This window comes from Tupaia chinensis, unplaced genomic scaffold, assembly GCF_000334495.1.
Source record: "Tupaia chinensis unplaced genomic scaffold, TupChi_1.0 Scaffold000117_2, whole genome shotgun sequence".
Classification (NCBI taxonomy): Eukaryota; Metazoa; Chordata; class Mammalia; order Scandentia; family Tupaiidae; genus Tupaia; species Tupaia belangeri.
In genome coordinates this window covers 4,840,352-4,861,638 of record NW_006159583.1, presented here as the reverse complement: position 1 = coordinate 4,861,638, position 21,287 = coordinate 4,840,352, and the positions used below count along the sequence as shown (strand labels likewise).

Here is a 21,287-nt window from a genome sequence, read left to right as displayed (position 1 = left end):
TCATGTGAAAATGAATTAGCTGGTTGCACTGTCTATCAGTCTTTTGACCTTTGACATATGATGCATCTTTCTGGGGGTGGGGGGAATCTGTGAGAACTTGGACTAGTGCCCTGCTGTAAAATGTCAGGGGATTTTCATTCCCTGGAGTATGGGGATTAGACCTAAAGAGTAAATCCAGGAAAAAGAACATGCGCTCGATAGTCAAAGCATGACTCAGAGATAACATGTTCTTGAAGAACTTGTGACTATTAAAAAGTTCAAAGGAGAGGTTAGAATCTTTCCTTTAAAAATGTTCCTAAATCTACTCAAGCAAGTCACGCATGCATCATTTGTGTTACATTTGTCTTATCTAAAGAAGATTCTCTCGGGAACCAGCAGTTAGCGTAATGGCTATGTCGCTGGACTCCCACGTAGTTGACCGTGGTTCGCGTCCCGGACCCGGTGGCTTAGAACTCACGCCGGGCACGTGTGCGTGCGTGCCCAAGATCCCGAGAGGAGAATGGAGGAGAAGGGATTGCAGCGTGACCATCCCCCCTGGGGGGTGATTTCTCGCTTTCTGTCTCTATGTCTCTCTCTGTCTGTCTGGCGAGCGCACGCGCCCTATAGCGAAAATCTCTCCAAAAAAAAAAAATGCGTAGTGCTAGTTTCCTGATGGTTTGATAGATTATTTCCTAATTTTGTGGAAAATGTATGATGTCAGTTAATGATGATTCTCTTTCTCTGTTGTTGGGCTTTTTTAGGTGAAAAATGGTTGTATGGCTGTTGGTTTTATCGGCCAAATGAAACATTCCACCTGGCTACACGAAAATTTCTAGAAAAAGAAGTTTTTAAGAGTGATTATTATAACAAAGTTCCTGTTAGTAAAATTCTAGGCAAATGTGTGGTCATGTTTGTCAAGGTAAGAAACTGATTAGTCCCAAAAGTGTCGCTCATTCTCTCAGAATAGTTTTAAGATGCAAGAGTCAATGTTTATAAAAATAGAAAGCCTGTTTTAAATTGTTTGTGTTTTTTTTTTTTTTAAGCAGTGCCCATATAGCTGTATGTAAAGATTTGGGAAGAAATTAGCCTGAACATGGTTGTAAAAGGCCATTTGCTCACACTGTTTTAGCATGTGCTGATAGTGTACATTTTTGTATAGTACCAGGCTACGATTTCTTCTCCTTCCATTAGCTAGAAACATAGAGTAAGAGAAACAGAGAGAGATAGGCACCCCAGCAGGATCCGTCACCCTAGTCACTCCCAGCTCCACCCATCCCCAGATCACGAGCATGCCTGGTGTATCCAGAGAAGTCCAGACACGAACCTGGAACCTTCTGGCGAGCGCACGCGCCCTATAGCGAAAATCTCTCCAAAAAAAAAAAAAAAAAAGAAGATTCTCTCAACCTCCATGTAATTTTATGTGAGCCAATTTATACAACTGGTCACATAAAAATGGGAAAACGACGCATCAATTCCTGAACAAGCAAAGCACTGAAGAGGCAAGCCTCACATTCAACATTTTAGTGGAACACTGAAGCTCTCAAGAAGTTGACCATCTGCCTGCCAGAAAGAGCTTCAGGTTCGAAATGACTGGGGCTCAAATGCCACTTCTGCCAATTCATTTTTTCAGCACTTAACAGATATTTCTGGAGCCCCTACAACATGACAAACAATAATACAGTGCCAGACACATACCTGTGAACAAACAATTTGCTCTCATGGGCTTATGTTCTGGTGACTCCTAGACAGTCACCAGCCATGAAATCTGAGAATGTTTCAGATCTTCACTAAGCCTTGTGTCTTATCCAGAAAGTGGTGATAATATCCACCTCACAAAGCTGACAGGAGCCCCGACATAATGCATAGAAAGTGCCCAGATGGGTGACTGGGGTGCAGAAGTGCTTGATACATGACCTTTCCTACTGGGAATATCCAGCTCACTAAAAGAACTGGTACTCGTACAGATCACTCCAAGTAGATGGTATGAGTGGACTTAAAAAAAATTGTGAAAAATGGAATTTAAATACTAATTTATTTAGGCGCAAAAAATTGAAATCCATGCATATTTTTTCTCACCATGTACTTGTCCATGAACTTTTTGAAGACCCCTTATATAACTTTACCAATATTTATTATAGGACATTCTTTCTATTTTCTGTTAAAAGAAATGCCATACGTCATCGGTACAATAAGATCTCTCTACTTCTTTTTTTAATTTTTCTACTTTTTAGTAATCTGTTTTGAACAGCGGTTGAAGACTAAACAATAGTCAAGAAAATCTATTCACAAGATGTAATAGAGTAAGGAAAAAAGCAAAATATTATTTCCCAGGCAATGATGATATTGAACATTGTAGTGATCCCTAAACAATCATACTCCAACCTGTGTTATTCCAAAAGGAATCCATGTAAACACAATTTGAATATTAAAGATTTCTACAGATTCATTTCTGCACACTTAATAAATAAAGTGTGGCCTTAGACTGACCCAAGGACTTTAGGTAAAAGAAACTGTAGAAAAATCCTAAAGCAAACACCTTAAAATGTCCATATTCTTTGGCTCAAAAATTACACTTTGAGGTTTTTATTTGAAGGTTAAAAAATTATAAAATTATTTAGATGCAAATATATACATCCTTATGTATATATAGTATAGTGTAAGTTATACTATTATATAAATTATTCTACATAGTATAGTATAAATTACACTATTTATAATTTGAAAATGGATATACACCTAATGTCCAACAATATAAAAATGGCTAAAGCAAATACAGACTTTATATAATTGACTATTACATAGCCATGAACAGTGAAGATTTAGAGGCATATTTAATAATGTGAGAAAGTGACTCATTGTTGAATGTGAATAATAAGTTAGAAAACAGAATGGGCAGTATAGTCCCAACTTTATGTTATACATAAAACATATTTTTTAAGAATTATTTTATTTAACTTTATTTATTTATTTTAATTTATAAAATAAATTTTTATGAAAAAGAGTAAAAAAGAGAGAGGGAAAGTGAGAAAGCAAGTTGCTGGGTCCGGGAATTGAATGCAGTCAGCCATGTGGGAGTTCAGCACCTTTAACCACCACACCACCTGCCAACCCCATAATACATATTTTATAAGTGGACTTTTATCTATAGTTGATCGGTTTACAAGAGCTTTTTATCTTCTTAACTTATCTTTATTTTCCGAAGTGCCTACATGTACCTCTATATTTCTAGAATCAGTATATGGCACAACTTTAGGGGCTAGTACGGGTATTACAGAACCAGAGTGAATCCTTCCTCATTCTGGAATTTTAGGGATTCTCAACATAGCAGTAAACACCCTTCCTGCCTTCCTACTTAATCTGATCAAATTACAATCAACAAATTCTGCCTTCACAATCAAAGTTCTATTCACTCTTTCTTATATCCCACATTCTTCTTTTTTATTGTTTTATTATTATTATTATTATTATTATCATTATTTAATTGTCATAGGTTATGTGCCCTTGTTGGAGACACAGAGAGAGCAGGTTGGGAGGAAGCATACTACCCCAATGGGGCATGGTCACAATACAATCCCTTTTCCTCCATTTCTCCATCCTATTGGGATTTGGGACATTCTTGTAAACATGCCTGACATGCCTTTGAAGTCATGAGGGCTGGGACTCACACCGTGATTGTCCATAGGAAATCTGACTGCCTTAGCCACTAAGCTGTTGGGGCTGGCCCCCAAATTCTTGACAGTGAGTAAACAACCATGATATACCAGTGATTTGAAGTAAGCCTACAACCGAGATCAACAAAGAAAAAATGTCTCAGATAAAAACAGAGGGGGAAAAAAAGAGAGGAAAGAGTAATGAAATGCTAGAAGCTAACACTAATTTAGTACCCTCAATGGGACTCAAAAAAATATGCACAAGCCTTCTAGCAAAAAGATACTAATATAAAGTATTCAGAATAATAAATCAAGGCTCATGATCATTCAGTCATTGTAAAATCCCAAAGGACCAAGAGTAAAATGATCTTCAAGTGAAACTTCATATGCCAACTTCATAAAATAAGTTGTAAGGATGTACAAAGCCTATCGACTTCTGGTTCAATTTCTTCATGAGATATAGAATTATTTAAATTTTCTAGTTTTTCTTGAGTTGTTTTTTCTTATACTTTTAGAGACTTTAATAATAAAACATACTTACTATGTACAGATAATATTTCTTTTACATAGGGAGATGAGGGCACATTTTTAAAAAACGTGTTATTTTTAATTAAGATACAATAATACATGAAAGTTATTACTCATAGCATCAAATTCAAGAGGATCAAGCACTCACTGTGTGCCAGAGACCACATTAGGTACTTTACATGCATTATTTCATTAGAACTCCATAGAAACCCTACATAGTAAGTACTACTATGAATAGTTCTTAAAGCAACTTTTGTTTACATCTTTAAACTTTGAAGACTTTCATGTGTTTTTTTTCATGTGTTTTGTTTCTAAGTTCATATTTTTTTTCCTTTTCTGTGCATATTGGAATGACAACCAATAGCTCTATTAACTTGACTTGTTTTTTTTTTTAATTTTTAAAAAAAATTTTTTTATTATCATCATAATCTTCTTTATATTACATTGGATTACATATAACTTTACAGTGTATTACATTGCTTTTTCAAAAGGGAATGCCATGCATGTCAGTCAGTATCTTGACTTGGTTTTAGTGCATTTTCTCCTAGAATTTTTCATCTCATCCATTTTTTTAAGAATTATTTTATTTAACTTTATTTTTATTTATTTGTTTATTTTCATTTGACCAGAGAGAGACAGAGTGAGAGAAAGAGGGAAAGCGAGAAAGCAAGTCACCAGGTACAGGACTTGAACTGTGGTCAGCCATGTGGGACTCCAGCACCTTTAACTACCATGCCACCTGCTGGTCCCCATTTCATCTATATTTTTAAATATACTGGTATAAAACTGTTTGTAATAAGTCCTCAGTAGTTTTCAATATCTACAACATGTCTATGTGTTCCTTTTTACATTCTTGATATTATTTGTGATTTCTTTATTTTGCTTACTCAGGCTCACAGGAGTATTTCCACACTTACTTTTATTTTATTAACCTCTGCTTTTACCCTCATTTTTTTTCTTTCTTTCTAGATCTAGATTTAATTTTCTGTATTTTCTTTTCACTAAGTTGTTAATATGAATTCTTGCTTTTTACTTTCTTCTCTCAATATTATTAATACTTTCATTCTAAATTTTAAAACTCTTAAGATATTATTGTTGTTTTATAGGTTCATTTAGATTTACCCAAATATTCACCACTTTCTTTTTTTAAAAAATGTACTTTTATATTTATTCATGATAGCACATGGCATGAGCAAGAGAAACAGAGAAGAGGCCCCCTAACAGGACCCAGTCATGCCACGAATCCTTCGTTAATAGCCCTCACGTCAAGATCCTGGGTACACAAACCAAGCATATTATGAGAACAACCCAGGGATCTGAACCCATGGTCAGCCGGCACACAGTTTAGTTTGCTACCAGCTACGCCTACTTACCACTATATGCATTTTCCTTCTTACACTTCTCCTTTAAACTGTAATCAGTTTCCTTCTGCCTCAAGTATGTTTTTGAGAATTTTCCTGATGGCAGACTCTATCATTATTTGTTAGTCTATACATGTTTTTACTTTGTGCTCATTCTTAAAGGAGATTTCTGCAGGGTATACAATTTCAGTTTGGCAATCATTTTTGGCACGGTGATGATATAATTCGCTATTTCTCTTTTTTTTTCTTGCTACAGGGTGTGTGTGCTTGCCAGAGAAAGGCAGAAAGAGAGGGAGAAAGCACCCTCCAATAAGGGTTTAGCAATCCCTTCTCCTCCATTTCTCTATCCTGTAGGTATTTGGGGCACATGTGCACATGCACTCTGCATGTCCATCAAGCCAAGGGAACCAGGATTCAAACTGCCATTTGCCATGAGAGATCAGGCTCCCTTAGCTGGCTGTGAGGCCGGTCCTCCCTTCACTACCTTCCTCTGTAAACACTGCTATTGAGAAACCAGCTATCAACCTATCCGTTCTTTTGAAAGAAATCTATCCTTTTTGCTTCAATATCTTTAAAAGTTTTATTTTTTAACTTTGTGTTCTGCAATGTTATTCTGCTTTTTGTCAATATATATTTAATTTACTCTGCTTAAGATTCAATGAGCTACTTTATTGAGCTGAGGATTGGTGTTCATCAGTTTTAGAAATTGTCACCTATTCAAATAATGTCTAATATAAAAAATAAGACAAGATGGATAATATTAACAAAAAGTAGTAAACTATAGAAAATGATCTAGGGGGCTGGCAGGTGGGATGATGGAGAAGGGTGCCAGACTCCCACATAGCAAAATGCAGCTGGAGTCCCAGACTGGGCTGCTTGCTTTCTCACTTTCCTTCTCTCTCCCTCTCTTGCTCTGTCCCTCTCTGGTCAAATTAAAATAAGTAAATAAATAAAGTTAAATAAAATAATTATTTTTAAAAAAGAAATGAAAAGACTAAAAAATTATTTTTAAAAAATGACCTAGAGGGGCCAGCAGGTTGCATGGTGGTTAAAGTGTTGGACTCCCACATGACTGACCACGGTTTAAGCCCTGGACCCGGTGACTTGAAAAGTCATGCTGGACACATATGGGTACATGCTCAAAATACTGAGAGGAGAATGGAGGATAAGGGATTGCAGCTTGGCCATCCCCCCTATGGGGTGATTTCTCATTTTCCCTTTCTTTTTTTCACTAGCTGGTGAGGGCAAACACCCTATAGTAAAAATATATAAATAAATAAATAAATAAATAAATAAATAAATAAATAAATAAATAGTAAAACTATAAAAAATTATCTAGAATAAGAACTGAATGAGATTCTTATGAGAAAAAATTAACATAATGCTTAGGCATAACAGTAGAAGAGACATACTAAAAAATGGTATTAGTGAGCTGAAAGACAGCTGAGAAGACTACTTGCATGTAGTCCAGAAATAAAGGTCAAAATAAACTATTCTTCTCCCAGTTCACCACTGTTTTTACCATATCATCATCAGAGATAGTGAAGAGTTTTCCCATCTATACCTGATAATGCTACTACCCGAAGGCATTCTTTGTCTGATAGCTCTGTTGGGTTTTACTTGCGGTCTCATTTTCTTTTGTTTTTAACTGTGCTCTGTTCGTCAATGTTAATATTTTTCAAGGAACTTTGAAATCTAGGAGAAAGGTATCTTCAGAAAGGATTTATATTTGCTTCTGTGAGGAATCTCTGGGAACCACACTTAAGACCATCTTTGCAGCTTGAGAAAGATAAAGTGAGATCAACTTGCCTGTATGTGTTTTGTATGTTCATTTTTGTCACAGGGCACATGCACTTTCCAGAGAGATATAGTGAGAGGAAAAGCACCCCCTCACTGAGAAATCGCCCCTCAGGGAGATGGCTGTGCATAATGTACATATAACACAATATATTTACAATATAATATACAGCATACAAGGTATATAGGCATACAACAATTTTTATAGAGTGAAAATATTACTTCAAAACTTTATCTGTTGTAAGATGGCTTCCAAAAATATATCTTTCATAGTTCCATTTCTCCACCCCATCCTCGACTTCATCAAATATAACTTAGGAAGCATCAAAGCCTACCTGAACTCTGCCGGTTATGATTTCATAGGGTATCTTAGAGCAGGATGTCCTCTAGCCTCACCATAAGGTCTGCCTTGGCTGTTAGGAGAACTTGTTTATTAGTTCATTAGCTATCAGTTAAGATTTCCAGAAATGACTATAAGAATATCCATGAACTTATAGTTACATAGGTTGAAGACTACCATGATAGCATGAAAAAGAGATGCTAAAATAAAAGAGCAATGAAAGAGTTGTTTAATAAAGATTCAAGCAAGGATTAAACTGCGTACACAAAGCAATGACAATCGAAGCACAAACTAAGTTAGGAAACTCACCCTTGTTCTTGGTGGGCAAGGCCATGTATTACCAAGTCACTGTTTCTAAGAGTGACCAGAGGTTAATGACAATGCCAGAGAGGGGCACACTGTGATGGTTTCCTTTGGCTCTGCACAGATCTCTACAGATGAGGCAGAACTTGTCCCTACCTGCTCAGGCCTAGCTGCTAAATGCTTCTATGACCTCTGTGTGAGTTCCAAGCACGCTAAGATCATAAGCCTCAGTGCTCTCCCTGAGAGAGAAACAGAGACTCCTGCTTCTATGAATAAAAAGAATTTCGGCTCCGTGGATGCCACTAAAGTATTTTCCACAAACATAAAAGAGAAAATGTTGGCTTTAAAATGAGAGCTGTTAAGACAGGAGTCCACAAATCATGCTTCGAAGATATAGCACAGCAATTTTGTCTGACTTTCCAAAAATCTACCATCCACAGATTTATATTGTAAAGATTAATTGAATTGCTGGATTACAGCCATTATTTCAAATAGTACTTGCTTCTAACTTATGTCAGAAATAGCACCATGAATGTGGTGTATTAAAAAAAGTATTTAGTAAGTGGAGAAAATCAATAGCAGCCTGAATTTAATAGGCCTTTCCAAAGTGGATTATCTTTGTGAGGTAAAGTGAATTCTATTCACACTAAAAAACACACTTTTTCTTGTGATATCTACGTTCTTAATTTTGTCATAACTTTCTTTTTAAAAATACAGAAGAGTAGGACCAGCAGATGGTGTAGCGGTTAAGGCACCAGACTCCACACCCACATGATTAATCTCAGTGCATGTTCCAGACCTGGCAGTTCAAAAATCACACCAGGCACATGCGTGCCCAAAATCCCCAGAGGAGAATGGAGGAGAAGGGATTGTGGAGTGGCCATTTTTCTGGAGTAATTTTTCACCTTCCTTTTCATTGTCTCTGTCTCTTTCCATTGAGTGCACATGCCCTATGGCAAAAATCTTATAAAAAATTAATAATACAGAAGAGAAAAGAAATAAAGTCAGAAAGAGGTAGAGAAGTTTTGAGACTAAGGCACAAAACAGAAGCCCTTAAATTATTCATTCAAATGCAGGTGGTCTTAAATGTTTCCCATGTGTCACTTAGGGGCTCTGGGCTTTTAACCCTTCTCTGACTGAGAAGTAAAGATAATAGCAGGCATATAATTTTTAACTTTCCCGTATGATATTATGTACATGAAAGATAAACAACACAATGCCCTTGATCAGTAACAATCTTTTAGTTGTCACCGATAATAAAATATGCAGCTCAAAATCATTATTTTGAATGAGCACAGTACAGATTTAATTGAACTGGTCTCTTAGGCAAATAAATGATCAGATTCTTCTCTAAACTTAGTACTCCAAAATGGGTTTTTTGGAGCACATTTGATAATCAAGCAGGCAGCCACCTCATCATTTCCCTGTTTTTCAATGAATTATCTTAGTTAAGAAAAAGTATTTGAGGGTGAGGAGTGGTAGAGGGTGAGAAACAGGGAATCAAAAAGAAAAAAAGGGAAAAAAATATAAGAAACATGAAATGGAAAATTATTTGTTGATGATAGCATGTATAAATTAAGCCATTATACAGTGTATCCTGGATGAGAAATTGCATTTTGTATACTGTGATGATGTTCAGTGAATGAGCATAAAATAAATAAATTTAAAATAAAAAAGTTCAAATAAAAAGGCATTTGAAGAAAAGACACAAAGAAAATTCATATCAGTAGCCCATGGAGCTGGTAAAGATAACTGAAAAATAATTCTTTTAGGAGGACAGGTTAACCCAAAATATCAAATCAAAAATTTGGCTTAAGAAACCAGAAATGGTACTAGTACTTGACTGATTAAACTACTGAAATTCCAGCCATTTTTTATTAAAAATATAAATACAGCAAAACTATGGCCACCGTCAGAAAAGGATCAATAGTACCCATGCTTTGTTTGTGAATTAAAGCTATGCATCTCATTTGGAGCTTCCTGATCTTAAGGAAGTCATATCACCTATCAATATATTCTCTTCTCTTCACCAGTAAAAGACTGGACCAGATATTTTCTATGGTCCCAAACAATCAAAAATATCTGTGTATCAACTTCTCCCCAACAAGTGAGCCTAGCTCTATTTAAATCACTCTCAACCTTACATCCTATAGCCTTCTCTTAAAGAAAACTACCCCAAAACTGTACATGTATGAGATTCCTGTTTGAACAGGGGCCACTGGAATAAGCCACAGGCCTGTCACGAGAAGTACCCAAAACACCAACCCCAATGCTCTACCTTACTTCCCCTGGCAAAGCAGAAAAGGGGTCAGAAACTTACTTGCACCATACCCTTCATATTTGAAATCTTCCCTGAGCCCCTGCAAGCTCTCCAGAAGACTGATTTATCTAGGGCAGCTGTTCTCCTCTCCTATCATGCTTATTTATTTTGCTTCAATAAGTACCAAGCATTTTTTTAAGGAAAAGAATAACCCGTACTTGTAACTTCTACCTCAGTGAGCAAATTGCTTCTCCAAGATCTAACCAAAGGCTCTCACAGACCATTCTGCTCTTAAGTTAAAGATCAAAAAATAAAACACCCACCCGATAGTATAAAGTAATGTTTTCACTCCGCTTTGATGTCAATTTTTACTCCATGACTTGCATACCTCACTGAATCTCAAAATGCCTCAACTACAAAGCAGCATCACTCTTTAAAAGGCTAGAGAGTAATTCCTTAGTTACAGCCTCTCGCCACTGAAGCGTCTATAAAAATCCATCAATGGTTAATGCCCAGGAGTGATCACAGAATGATTAAGTATCAACACTTCTTCTCTTGGCCTGATGGTTTATTTAACAGTCTTCTGTTTTCACTAGGACTGTTAGTACAGAAATAAATAAATAAATAAATAAATAAATAAAAAGTAGCCTTTCCTTATGTATTGGTTTATCTAGGTTAAAAAAAGAAAAAACTGAGAAAAGAGATCTTGAGGAAAGTGTCTGGTATATACAATTTCTATCTCTTACCTTAAAATAAGATGATAGAAGGTATAAATATTTAAAAGTATAAAGTAAAATAACTAGAAGAAAAAAGTAGGCAAATATACTTTATAATTCCAGAGTGTTGTACACCTCTACAAGCATGGCACAAATACAGAAACTACAATACAAAAATTGATACATTTAGGAGCCGGCAAGAGGTGTGGTGGTTAAGGGCCTTTGACTCCCACATGGTATACCACGGTTCTAGTCCCGGACCTGGGGGCTTGCTTTGTCTCTCTCTCTCTCTTTAAATATAAATAAATAAATAAATAAATAAATAAATAAATAAATAAATAAAGTTAAACAGAATAATTCTTTTAAAAAATTAATACTTTTGGGACCAGCAGGTAGCATGGTCGTTAAGGTGCAGAACATTCCCATTGGTCGACCACAGTTCAAGTCCCAGACCTGGCGGCTTACTTTCTCACTCTCTGTCTCTCTCTAGTCAAATTAAAATAAATGAATGAATAAATAAAATTTTTTAAAAATTAATGCTTTTTTTCATTTTGAGAGGTTTTTGCTATAGGGCATGTGCACTCACCAGAAAGGCAGAGAGAGATAGAAAGCGAGAAATCACCCCCTGGGAGGATGGTCATGCCACAGTCTCTTCTCCTCCATTCTCATCTTAGGCATGCCCATACACACGCCTGGCGTGAGTTCAAGCCACTAGATCCAGGACTCAAACAACTGTCGACTACATGGGAGTCCAGCCATTACAACAACTGCTGGTCCCAAAAAACTGATACATTTAAATTCAAGAAGACTAAGAACTTCCCTAAAGCCAGGAAAAAAAAAAATTTGCCACGTGGGAAAACTTGGATAAGAAATAATTTTATGACAAAAGGATAATTTCTTGATGGATAATGAGAGTATAAAAATCAATTATAAAAAGACAACCTAAATTTTTAAAATACTAAAAGTAATAAACCAATGATTTAAAAAAATGAAATAACTAATATAAATATAAAACATTCATCTTCATCAAAAAAATCAAAGAACTACAGATCAACAAATTTCTTTTCTATTCAATGAAACTGACAAATGTTAAATAGATTAACAATTGCACATTTTGAAAACAATGGGGGAAGAAATGGGCACTTTCACTCTGTCTTCATAGAAGCCTAAGTCCTTTGCAAAAGAGCAATGGGGGGGGGGGCAGCAGGTGGCATAGTGGTTAAGGTGCTGGATTCCCATATAGCCTGGTTTGAGTCCCAGACCCAGCGACTTGAAACTCATGCCAGGAGCATGTGCATGTGTGCCCAAAATCCCAAGAAGGGATAGTGACTTCTTTCCAAAGGTACAATATAGAAAGGGACAAAAAAGAATATTTTTGGAGAGAGAAATCTGAAAAAAGACTACTTCTGCTGGGTAATCAAGATCAACATTATCAGAGGAAATCATTAACAACACAGACGCTTGATGGCATGTGTTGAGCGTGGCTCTTTACCTCACTTGTCCGCTCCCAAAAACATGGTCATCCAAATCTAATCATGAGAAAAACATCAGATAGATCCTAGCTGAGGGACATTTCACAAATACATGATTCATACCCTTCAAAACTATTAAGGTCATCAAAAGCAAAAGGAAGTCTGAGACACTTAGCCAAGAGGAGCCTACGGAGACATGAGAACCAAATGTAAAGTCCTATCCCTGGATGGGATACCGGAACAACAAACCAGAAAGGGCATTAGGGAAAATCGAAGTAATTCTGAATAAAGTATAGATTTTGGGTAATTAAAACGTAACAATACTAGTTTGTCAGTTAGAACACACATACCCTACTGACGTGTGGTACAGAAACTAGATGTGCATCTATAAGGATTTTTCTGTATGAGCTTCACAGCTTCACTGTGCATCCTAAAACTAGTATAAAATGGAGCATTTATTGAAAGACAGACAAGGGGGAAAAAATAACTAGGCATGCATCCATGTTATTCTACCACAAAATTTCCATTGTTTAAGATTTTAGGTCTACTTCCTTCTCCTTTTTTAAAATGCATCTACCCACTCAAATCTATATATGTATAGAACTGAAGAATAATTCAGTATACAATTGTATTTCATCTGTTTGCTTTTAATACTACTTTATGAACATTTAAAAACAGATGTATTTTGAATCTCAGTAGATCTACAGGTTGGAACATGGGGATAAGTAAACAACTTCCAGTAATGCCAAGTGAAAAGGGCAAGTTGAACATTAACATCATACGGCTCAGCAATATACGATTTTTAAGAAGTCAGTAAGTGTAGACATTGCTTTCACATCTGTTCCCTGGCTGTGATGGACACTGTCGTTAGCTGCTTAGACACCCCTTCAGGGATGAAGAAATTGTTCCTCCAGCTGCTGGGAGTGGTCCCCTATGGGGATTGCCTCAGCTGAGGAGAGCCACCTTGGCCGAGGTCACATTCTCTTCCCAAGGCAGCTGTTTCCTCTTGACAACGTTAATGGTCACGCTAGTTTAAGAAAGGTCCAGAGAGCAGGCAAGGCCTCCACTGAGCATCCAGCCACTATGCACCGAGCATAGTGGCTCACCTTCACCCTCTGCAAAGTTCACTTCCTTGCCCTCTCTTCCACAGGTGCTCTCTCAAGAGCAAAGTCTAATTAAATCCCAGATATGCTAGTCTCCATTTCCAAGTCAAGAAACCCAAACTGTGACACTACCTTTCTCCTAATCTGCTAGCTCAGAGGATGACTGTGGCTAATTACATCCCTCAGGATGACTACAGATGCCCAGCCAGAGTAAGCCAGTGGGAAACAATGACAGACCGGAGACTGAAAGAGGGGATCACATAAATTCTCCCTGTTACAGTGAAACCCTGGCAGAGGCTGCATCATTCCAGGTTCTCAACTCCTATAAGGAAGTCCTAGCCCTAAGCTCTGGTTCTATCACCTTCCCCCTTTGCCCTTCCTGACCTCCAGGTGACAGCAGCTTCCTTTCCCTAAACTTTCAGTTTTTCCAACCCTACTGCAATTTGTTTCCTATATTACATTTTCTTGATTAAATTACTGGGAATGACCTTTGTTTTTCTGAATGGACTCTAACCAACACAGTAAATGATCAGACTTAGATAGATAGGATGAAAACAAAATGAAACAGAACAAAAACACTCCAAAGCACAATCTAAGATTATTTATTTATTTATTTATTTATTTTGGAGAAGATTTTGCTATAGGGCACATGCATTCACCAGAAAGACAGAGAGAGACAGAAAGAAAGCGAGAAATCACCCCCCCCCCAGGGGGATGGCCACACCGCAATCCCTTCTCCTCTGTTCTCTCGGGATCTTGGGCACGCACTCACATCCATCCAGCATGAATTTAAGCCACTGGGTCCGGGACTCGAACCATGGTCTACTACATGGGAGTTCAGTGACATAGCCATTATGCTAACTGCTGGTCCCAATCTAAGATCAATTTAATAGAGGCAAAGAACTCTCCATTTGGAAGGCTCATCTGTTTTATAATTCTCAAATCTCCTAGATATGAAGAAATATTTTAATTAACTCTTGCTTCAGTTGAATTTTAAAAAATTATAAAAATGGTTTGTCTTGAAGCTATAATCAGGAAAGATATGACTCATTAAAGAAAAGTGATATTAAGTGATTTTAAGAGAAAAAATGAGTTTAGTTAAGCTCACAAGATAATAAAGGGCAGAAAAGGATGTTTTAATAGTATTGGACAGCCCTTCTGACCCTCAGGCAGAGGACAAAACAGGTGGCCTCAAAGGTAAAGCCTCAAGAGTCTCATCCAAAAGAGTTTTTCTTGTGTAGGCAGGTATCTTGCCTACACAGGTAACAGGTTGGAGATGAAAGACAAAAGGTGGAAAGAACATTGTGTGCAGTTAAGTTTGTGGGTGATTGGTTTGTTTGCATTTTTTTAAATAATTTTTGGGACATAATAACTAGAGTACCCTGCATCTATTCTTGAAAAATGGACTCAGCAGAAACAAACAAAAAGAACTAAATGGAGGATTTCTAGTAATTCTTCCTAAGGACGGGGAATGGTTTAAGAGGGCAATTAAAACAACCATTTACTTTGAGAAAAAGCCCAGTGGTTACCCAGTCACAATTATAATGGCAACTTACAGGCAGAATTTACAAACTGGTAATGGATATGTGGGTTTTTCATTGGGGAGGAAACATAATTTTAGAAATGTATCACCTATTCATATAGATAAGGATAATTCAAAAAGTTCAAGGAAATGTCTGTTATGAAAAAACTATACCTGATTTCAATTTTTTTGCACCAAAATAAACTCATACTTTAATTCTATTTCTCTACAAACTTTTTGAAGTCTCCTTGTATTTAGGCTTAAGTTGACTTAATTATACTCATTCATTTGGATAAGGAATCTTAAAATTAGAAGAACATTTGTAACTCTTATTTTGTTCCTTTAATAAATGGTTTTTGAACAAATGCTATGTACATTGTCATTACGATCAGCTGAAAAATTGTAGAAATTTTTATTTTTCCTATAATTTCACAAAGAATTGTAAACATTTTGCACACTTTCGGTCCTTTATTTAGACAAAGTGTTCTTTTATGACAGATAAATTAACAGAGACACACTGTTGGGAGCGATTTCCAGACAGTATAAAAAGTTTTGATTTTTTTATTTGTTTTTCTCTTATAAACATAAGTTTATCATTTTAAGTCTTCAAAAATTATTTTCACTTCATAACTGTCCTAATTTTTTTCCCACCCACCATCCATTATCCACTCTCTACCAACCACTTTCCCCCTGTATAGTCTCTAGCATCCACACCCAGCTTCTTCACCAACATATCTTCAGATCTCTCAACCTCTACCATAAAATGCAGATATTCAGTACAAATAGAGTAGGGATATACAATGTGATCTTTCAAAGTCTGGCTCACTTCATGCAACATTAATGCTTCTATATTCATCCATTTTGAGTTAACAGTAGTATCTCATTATTTCTGGTGACTGTGCAATATTCCATAGTATACATGTGTCATAATTCTTCAACCCAATCATTAATTTTTGGGCACTTAGGTTGGTCCTATGTTGAAGCAATTACAAATAATGCGGCAATAAATATGGATGTGCAGATGTCTTTCCAATTGAGTATTTGCTTATCCTCTGGGTAGATACCAAGAAGCGGTTCACACATAAAAAAAAGATACAATCCAATTAAAAATGGACAAATTTATTGAAGAGAAAACTCTCCAAAGAAGACTTACAGATGACCAAGAGACATATGAAATAATGTTTGAAAAACTGTAGAAGTTTTTTTTTTTAAAAAAAAAGCTATGATATCACAATCATTCCATGCTTTCTAACAGAAGTCTTTATGATAATAAAAATGGGTTTGGGGTGGGGGCAGCAGGTGGTGTGGTGGTTAAGGTGCTGGATCTCACATAGCCAATCATAGCTCAGGTTCCAGACCTGGTGGCTTGAAAATCACACCAGGAGTACGTGCATGCCTGCGTGACCAAAATCTTAGGAAGAAAATGGAGAAGAGATTACAATGTGGTCATCCTTCCCTGTAGAGTGATTTCTCACTTTCCCTCTCTCCGTATCTCTGTCTCTTTCTCTCTCTCTCTCTCCAGTAAGCGCCCACACTCTGTGGCAAAAACCTTTAAAAAATGGGATGCACCCTAGCTTATTGGTTAAGAAAGTTAGATTCCCACACACCTGATCATGGTTTGAATCCTGACCTGGCAGGTGGAAAAACACAGAAGGCATGTGAGCATGACCGAGATCCCAGCAGAATAAAGAAATGAAGGGAAAGTGACCTCACTAGGGGATGCTTCCTCCCTTTTCCATTTCTCTACCTCTCCTTTGAGCACATGTGGCATCTGATAATTACCCCCCAAAAAGGATAAAAATTTAAATGTTCCATATAATTGTGCTGACCAATAAGGAAGTGACTATTGATGTGCCACTTCTGAGTGCCTGAAATGTGGCCAGGGAGACTGAGAAATAATTTTTAAATTTTATTTAACTTCAATTAATTTATTTTTTTTATTTAAAAAGCCCTGCTTGGTTACTGTTTTTTTAATTTTATTTAACTTCAATTAATTTAATTTTTTATTTAAAAAGCCCTGCTTGGTTACTGGTTACCATATGGGACTGAACAGATTTCAAAACTTAAAATCTAATAGAAAAAAGGTAAACAGATATAAGATGGTCAGTCTACAAAAAATAAATAAATAAAAATAAAGGGCAATGTACTCTCTCTGTTCTCACCTTTGTGTTTCTTTTAAATTCTTTAAATTGGTACTGCCACTAGGGCTAAAATGACCTTCCCAAATATAAATCAAATCTCACCTTGTCACTAAGAACAAAAATAGAAATGAAACAAATAGAAAAAGACTAGTTATTTCTAATTGCTCTTTTTCTTAAAGTTTATTTATTAATTATTTTTCCCACAAGCAAGAGTGACACAAAGAGAAAGCGAGAGAATCCCCGAAAGGGCCTCAATGTGACGATCCACCTGCACCCCTCAGCCAGCCCTGGACCATGGGCAAGTGGAGCAGTTAGAGAGGTTTCTGGACTTGAACTGGGAGCTTTTCCATGTGCAGTTGCCTCATAGAGCACCATGTATCTGGCCCCTCCAATTGCTCCCAAAACAAAAACCCAGGTCCCTAAAATGTCTTCAAGGCCTTCCATGGAGCTGGCCCTGACACGTTCCAGCCTCGTTCTCATTACACACCACTCATTCAGCTCTGCATAGGGGCCACCCTGACCTTCAGATCTGGGATGGGCCATGTTCCCTCCCATTGAGAGCCTTCAATTGGGCTGCTGCCTCCCCTCAGAGTCCTTTTGTACATTCCTGAGACTTCCTCAAGGACACCTTCTCAAACCTCAGTGATGAGGCCAATTTCCCCTCATGATTCTCTCACAGTCCTATGCAGACTCCAGGTAGCACTGCTCACAGCTGCAACTGGAGATATTCTCGGATGATGCTTAGACAAATATCGGGTCACCTAGGATGGACCAGGAAAACAGAGAAATCTTTCCCTTTGAATGCTTAGCCCCACCCCCTTCCACTGGACACACCAGAGGAACTCCAAATACTGGGTAGTCAGAAAAGTCATGACGCGTTTTTGCACAGGAAAACAGAAAAATATGCTGTTTTTATGAGTTTTTCAACAACTCAATAGTTGCTGAATAAGCTATAGACCACAACAACAAAATTAAACTCTTAACGTAGTAACGACTGTCCATCAGGCTCTCTTCTTAATTATGTGAGTGTGTATATGTATATGTACATTATATACATATGTGTATGTGTGTGTATATATATATTCATTTTGCCTTCAATGCACATCTATGAGGTAGCTAGTCTTATTATCTTCATTTTACTGGTAAAGAAATAAAGACACAGGAAAGTTAAGGGACTTGCCCCAAGTCACACAGCAGTTATTGGCAGAGCCAGGATTTACACTCCACCAGTCTGGCTCTATCACCTCTAGATGACTAAGTGGCAACTGAGAGGTTCAGGGACAGAGAAGACTGGGCCAAAAAACAGCTAAGGTATGTTTCATGCAAGGATACACTGGGGTTGAATCCCGAGGGAGCCTGGTGATGAGAAAAAGGAATGTGAAAAGGTCACACCTGGGGTTGTCCCCACACCCTAGGGGTTAACAGAGCTGGTTTCCACATGGCTGACTGTGGTTAGACTCTTGCACCAGCATCTTGTAGAACATATTAGGCAGGTGTGTATATACATGAGTGCCCCAAATCCTGACAGGATGCAGAGATGGAGAAGAGGGGACTGTGGTTTGACTATGTCCCATTGAGAAGTGCTGTCTTCCTCTCACTGTCTCTCCATCTCTCTCCGGTGAGCACAAGATCCTCTGTCAATTAAAAAAAAATCACTCTTGGAGTAGAGAACAGAGATAATAATTGATATTAATAATGATACCAGTAATATTAGTAATAACATTTTCAGCTGACTAAATATCAACTGAGCCTGTTGTATTCCTAAATCCAAATTATTCATATAACATAAGTATATCCCAAAAACTAGACACTGGGTCCTATAGAGGTAGGGTACCAGTCCAGACTCATTCCCAAACCAACAGGTTTGCTCTGTCCTATCTCACAGAATCTAGTTAGCACAGGATCTGACAAATAGTACACTCAACTATTTGCAATGAAATTAATAAACACATGGCACTTAACTTGTGCAAGAGTCTCCTCAATGTGACTGACAAATACTAAATTACAGGAGGCTACACATGTATGCACAGGCCTTCGGGGCTGCGATAAATGGATAAAACTGCTCATAAGCCTGTGAGTGAGAAGGTCTACTATTACTCAAGTGGTAAGAAATAACACTAAAAAAGAGGTTGGACTTAGGAGTATGCATTTTCTCAAATATGAAATGACAGTCTCTGGGAGATTCTGAGCATGAACGTAATGAAGGGGAGTCAGTAATTTAGGAAAATTAATAATCTCACCATCACAAAGAAACATGGCAATAGAGATGGAGCTGAGGAATGAATAAAACAGAAAATATACTAAAAAATTAAAAATTCTTGGGAATGATTATGTCTTAGTACAAGTAGAGATAGTTTCAAAGATTATAAATTGAATAAGTTAGTAAAAGTCTCAAAATCCTACTTATTTATGAAATGCACATTAAAAAGCTATCTAGTGGGGGCCAGCAGGTGGCATGGTGGTTAAGGTGCTGGACTCCAATATGGCAGATCCCAGTTCCAATTCCAGACCTGGTGGCTGGTCATGCCAGGTACATGTGCTTGACTGCCCAAAATCTTAGGAGGGGAATGGAAGAGAAGAGACTGCAGTGTGGCCATTCCCTCGAGAGGTGACTTATCACCTCCCTTCTCACTGTCTCTGTTTCTCTCCCCAGCGAGCACATGGGCCCCATGGAAAAGAAAAAAAAAAAAACAGAAACAAAAAGCTGTCTAGCTACAGTATTCTCACAGGGAATAAGAATGAAAAGAAAATAAAACAGTATACAGAGTATGATCCTATTTTTGTTGAAAAAGAAGTGATACACATAGAAAAGACCTAGGAGCAAATTAATACAAAATATTGATAGCAGATAGTGAGATGAAAGCAATTTTTATTTTCTTCTTTATACTTTCTTGCACCTTCTGTAATATGCAGTATTTTTATAACAAAGAGAAATATAAGCTCTCTATACACAGACTCAGACCAAGAAAAAGCCGACCTAACCCAAACCCCTTGTATTATGGTTAAGGAAACTGAAAGAGAAGCAAAGTAACTGTTCAAAGGACACATAGCAAATAACGCTTGTGACTAAGTTGAGACTCACGTGATCCCCATTTCTCAGACCTGTCCTTGAATCACTCCAGAAGAGTTAATGTCTCTTTTTCTTTCAAAGTTTCCAAGAGATGACAAAAGCATAAACACGTAAATATGTTGACATTCTTCATATTTACTTTCTTTAAGCTGGTCAGGTAAGGTACTCAAATAAATTGTGTACAGATAGAGTTGTTTTGTACTTATTTCCATGAGTAATCCAAAAATGTATAAAACCAATATAGTCTATTTATAATGCTCCTCATCCACACCCTTTCCACATAAATATAATTCATTCACCTGTTTACTAGTATCCTGGCAATTCTAATCTAAATGATGCCAGGTGGCACTTTATAGGAAGCCAGTGTTTAGACAATGAAGTACTATGGAATAAACTCTGTGCCAAGGACCTTTAACCTGATTCAACATCACCTGAAAAGGCCCTGGTATGAGATTCCTTTGTATTCTTGTGTGTCAAAAATATCGTAGATCATTGAGAAGGTACTGCAGTGGAAACGTTGGGCTGAACAGCTCTATTGATAGGATCATATAAAGAGACATTTACAAGACACTGATAGATGGATAGCTGAATTGGAAAAACATCTGCATGTTATCAGATGACAGCAAAGGCAGAAAACTGGCACGGTCAAGAGCAACAAAGAACAATTAAAGGACAAGCTAGGGCAGAGCAAGGAAAAGGCAATTAAAGCACGAGGAACAAATGAGTGCACAGGTTGGCCTTGGAGAGGCAGGAACCACACATGTGAAGGGAAGTAAGAGGCAATGTACGTAGAGTTCTGTACACACACCAAGAACAACAGGGCGAGCTGTACGAATGCACCATAGGGTTGAGGAAGGAGAGGGGACGAATGTCACTGGCAGCAGAACCTATTCAACCCAATGCCACCATGACAGCAGAGGTCCTTCAGGAACATTTAGATGTTTCATCTTGTGTTTTTAATCCTAGCATTATACATGAAATCAACAGCACAGAAAGAGTTGGCTAGAATTTCCAGCTTCAGAAATTCCAGTTGCTTTGCCTTCTG

At 37.3% G+C, this 21,287-nt stretch overlaps 1 protein-coding gene across 1 annotated transcript in view; it reads right to left on the bottom strand.

Annotated features, from left to right (window-relative positions):
- The window catches only part of ENPP1 (ectonucleotide pyrophosphatase/phosphodiesterase 1), a 70,124-nt gene extending 59,766 nt beyond the window's left edge, over window positions 1-10,358 (bottom strand). Inside the window, exon 1 of the mRNA XM_006144303.2 lies at window positions 10,279-10,358. Coding sequence (XP_006144365.1) covers window positions 10,279-10,296 — 18 coding nt within the window. The 5' untranslated portion in view covers window positions 10,297-10,358. The remainder of the gene's footprint in view (window positions 1-10,278) is intronic.
- Between the last annotated feature and the right edge of the window lie 10,929 nt (window positions 10,359-21,287).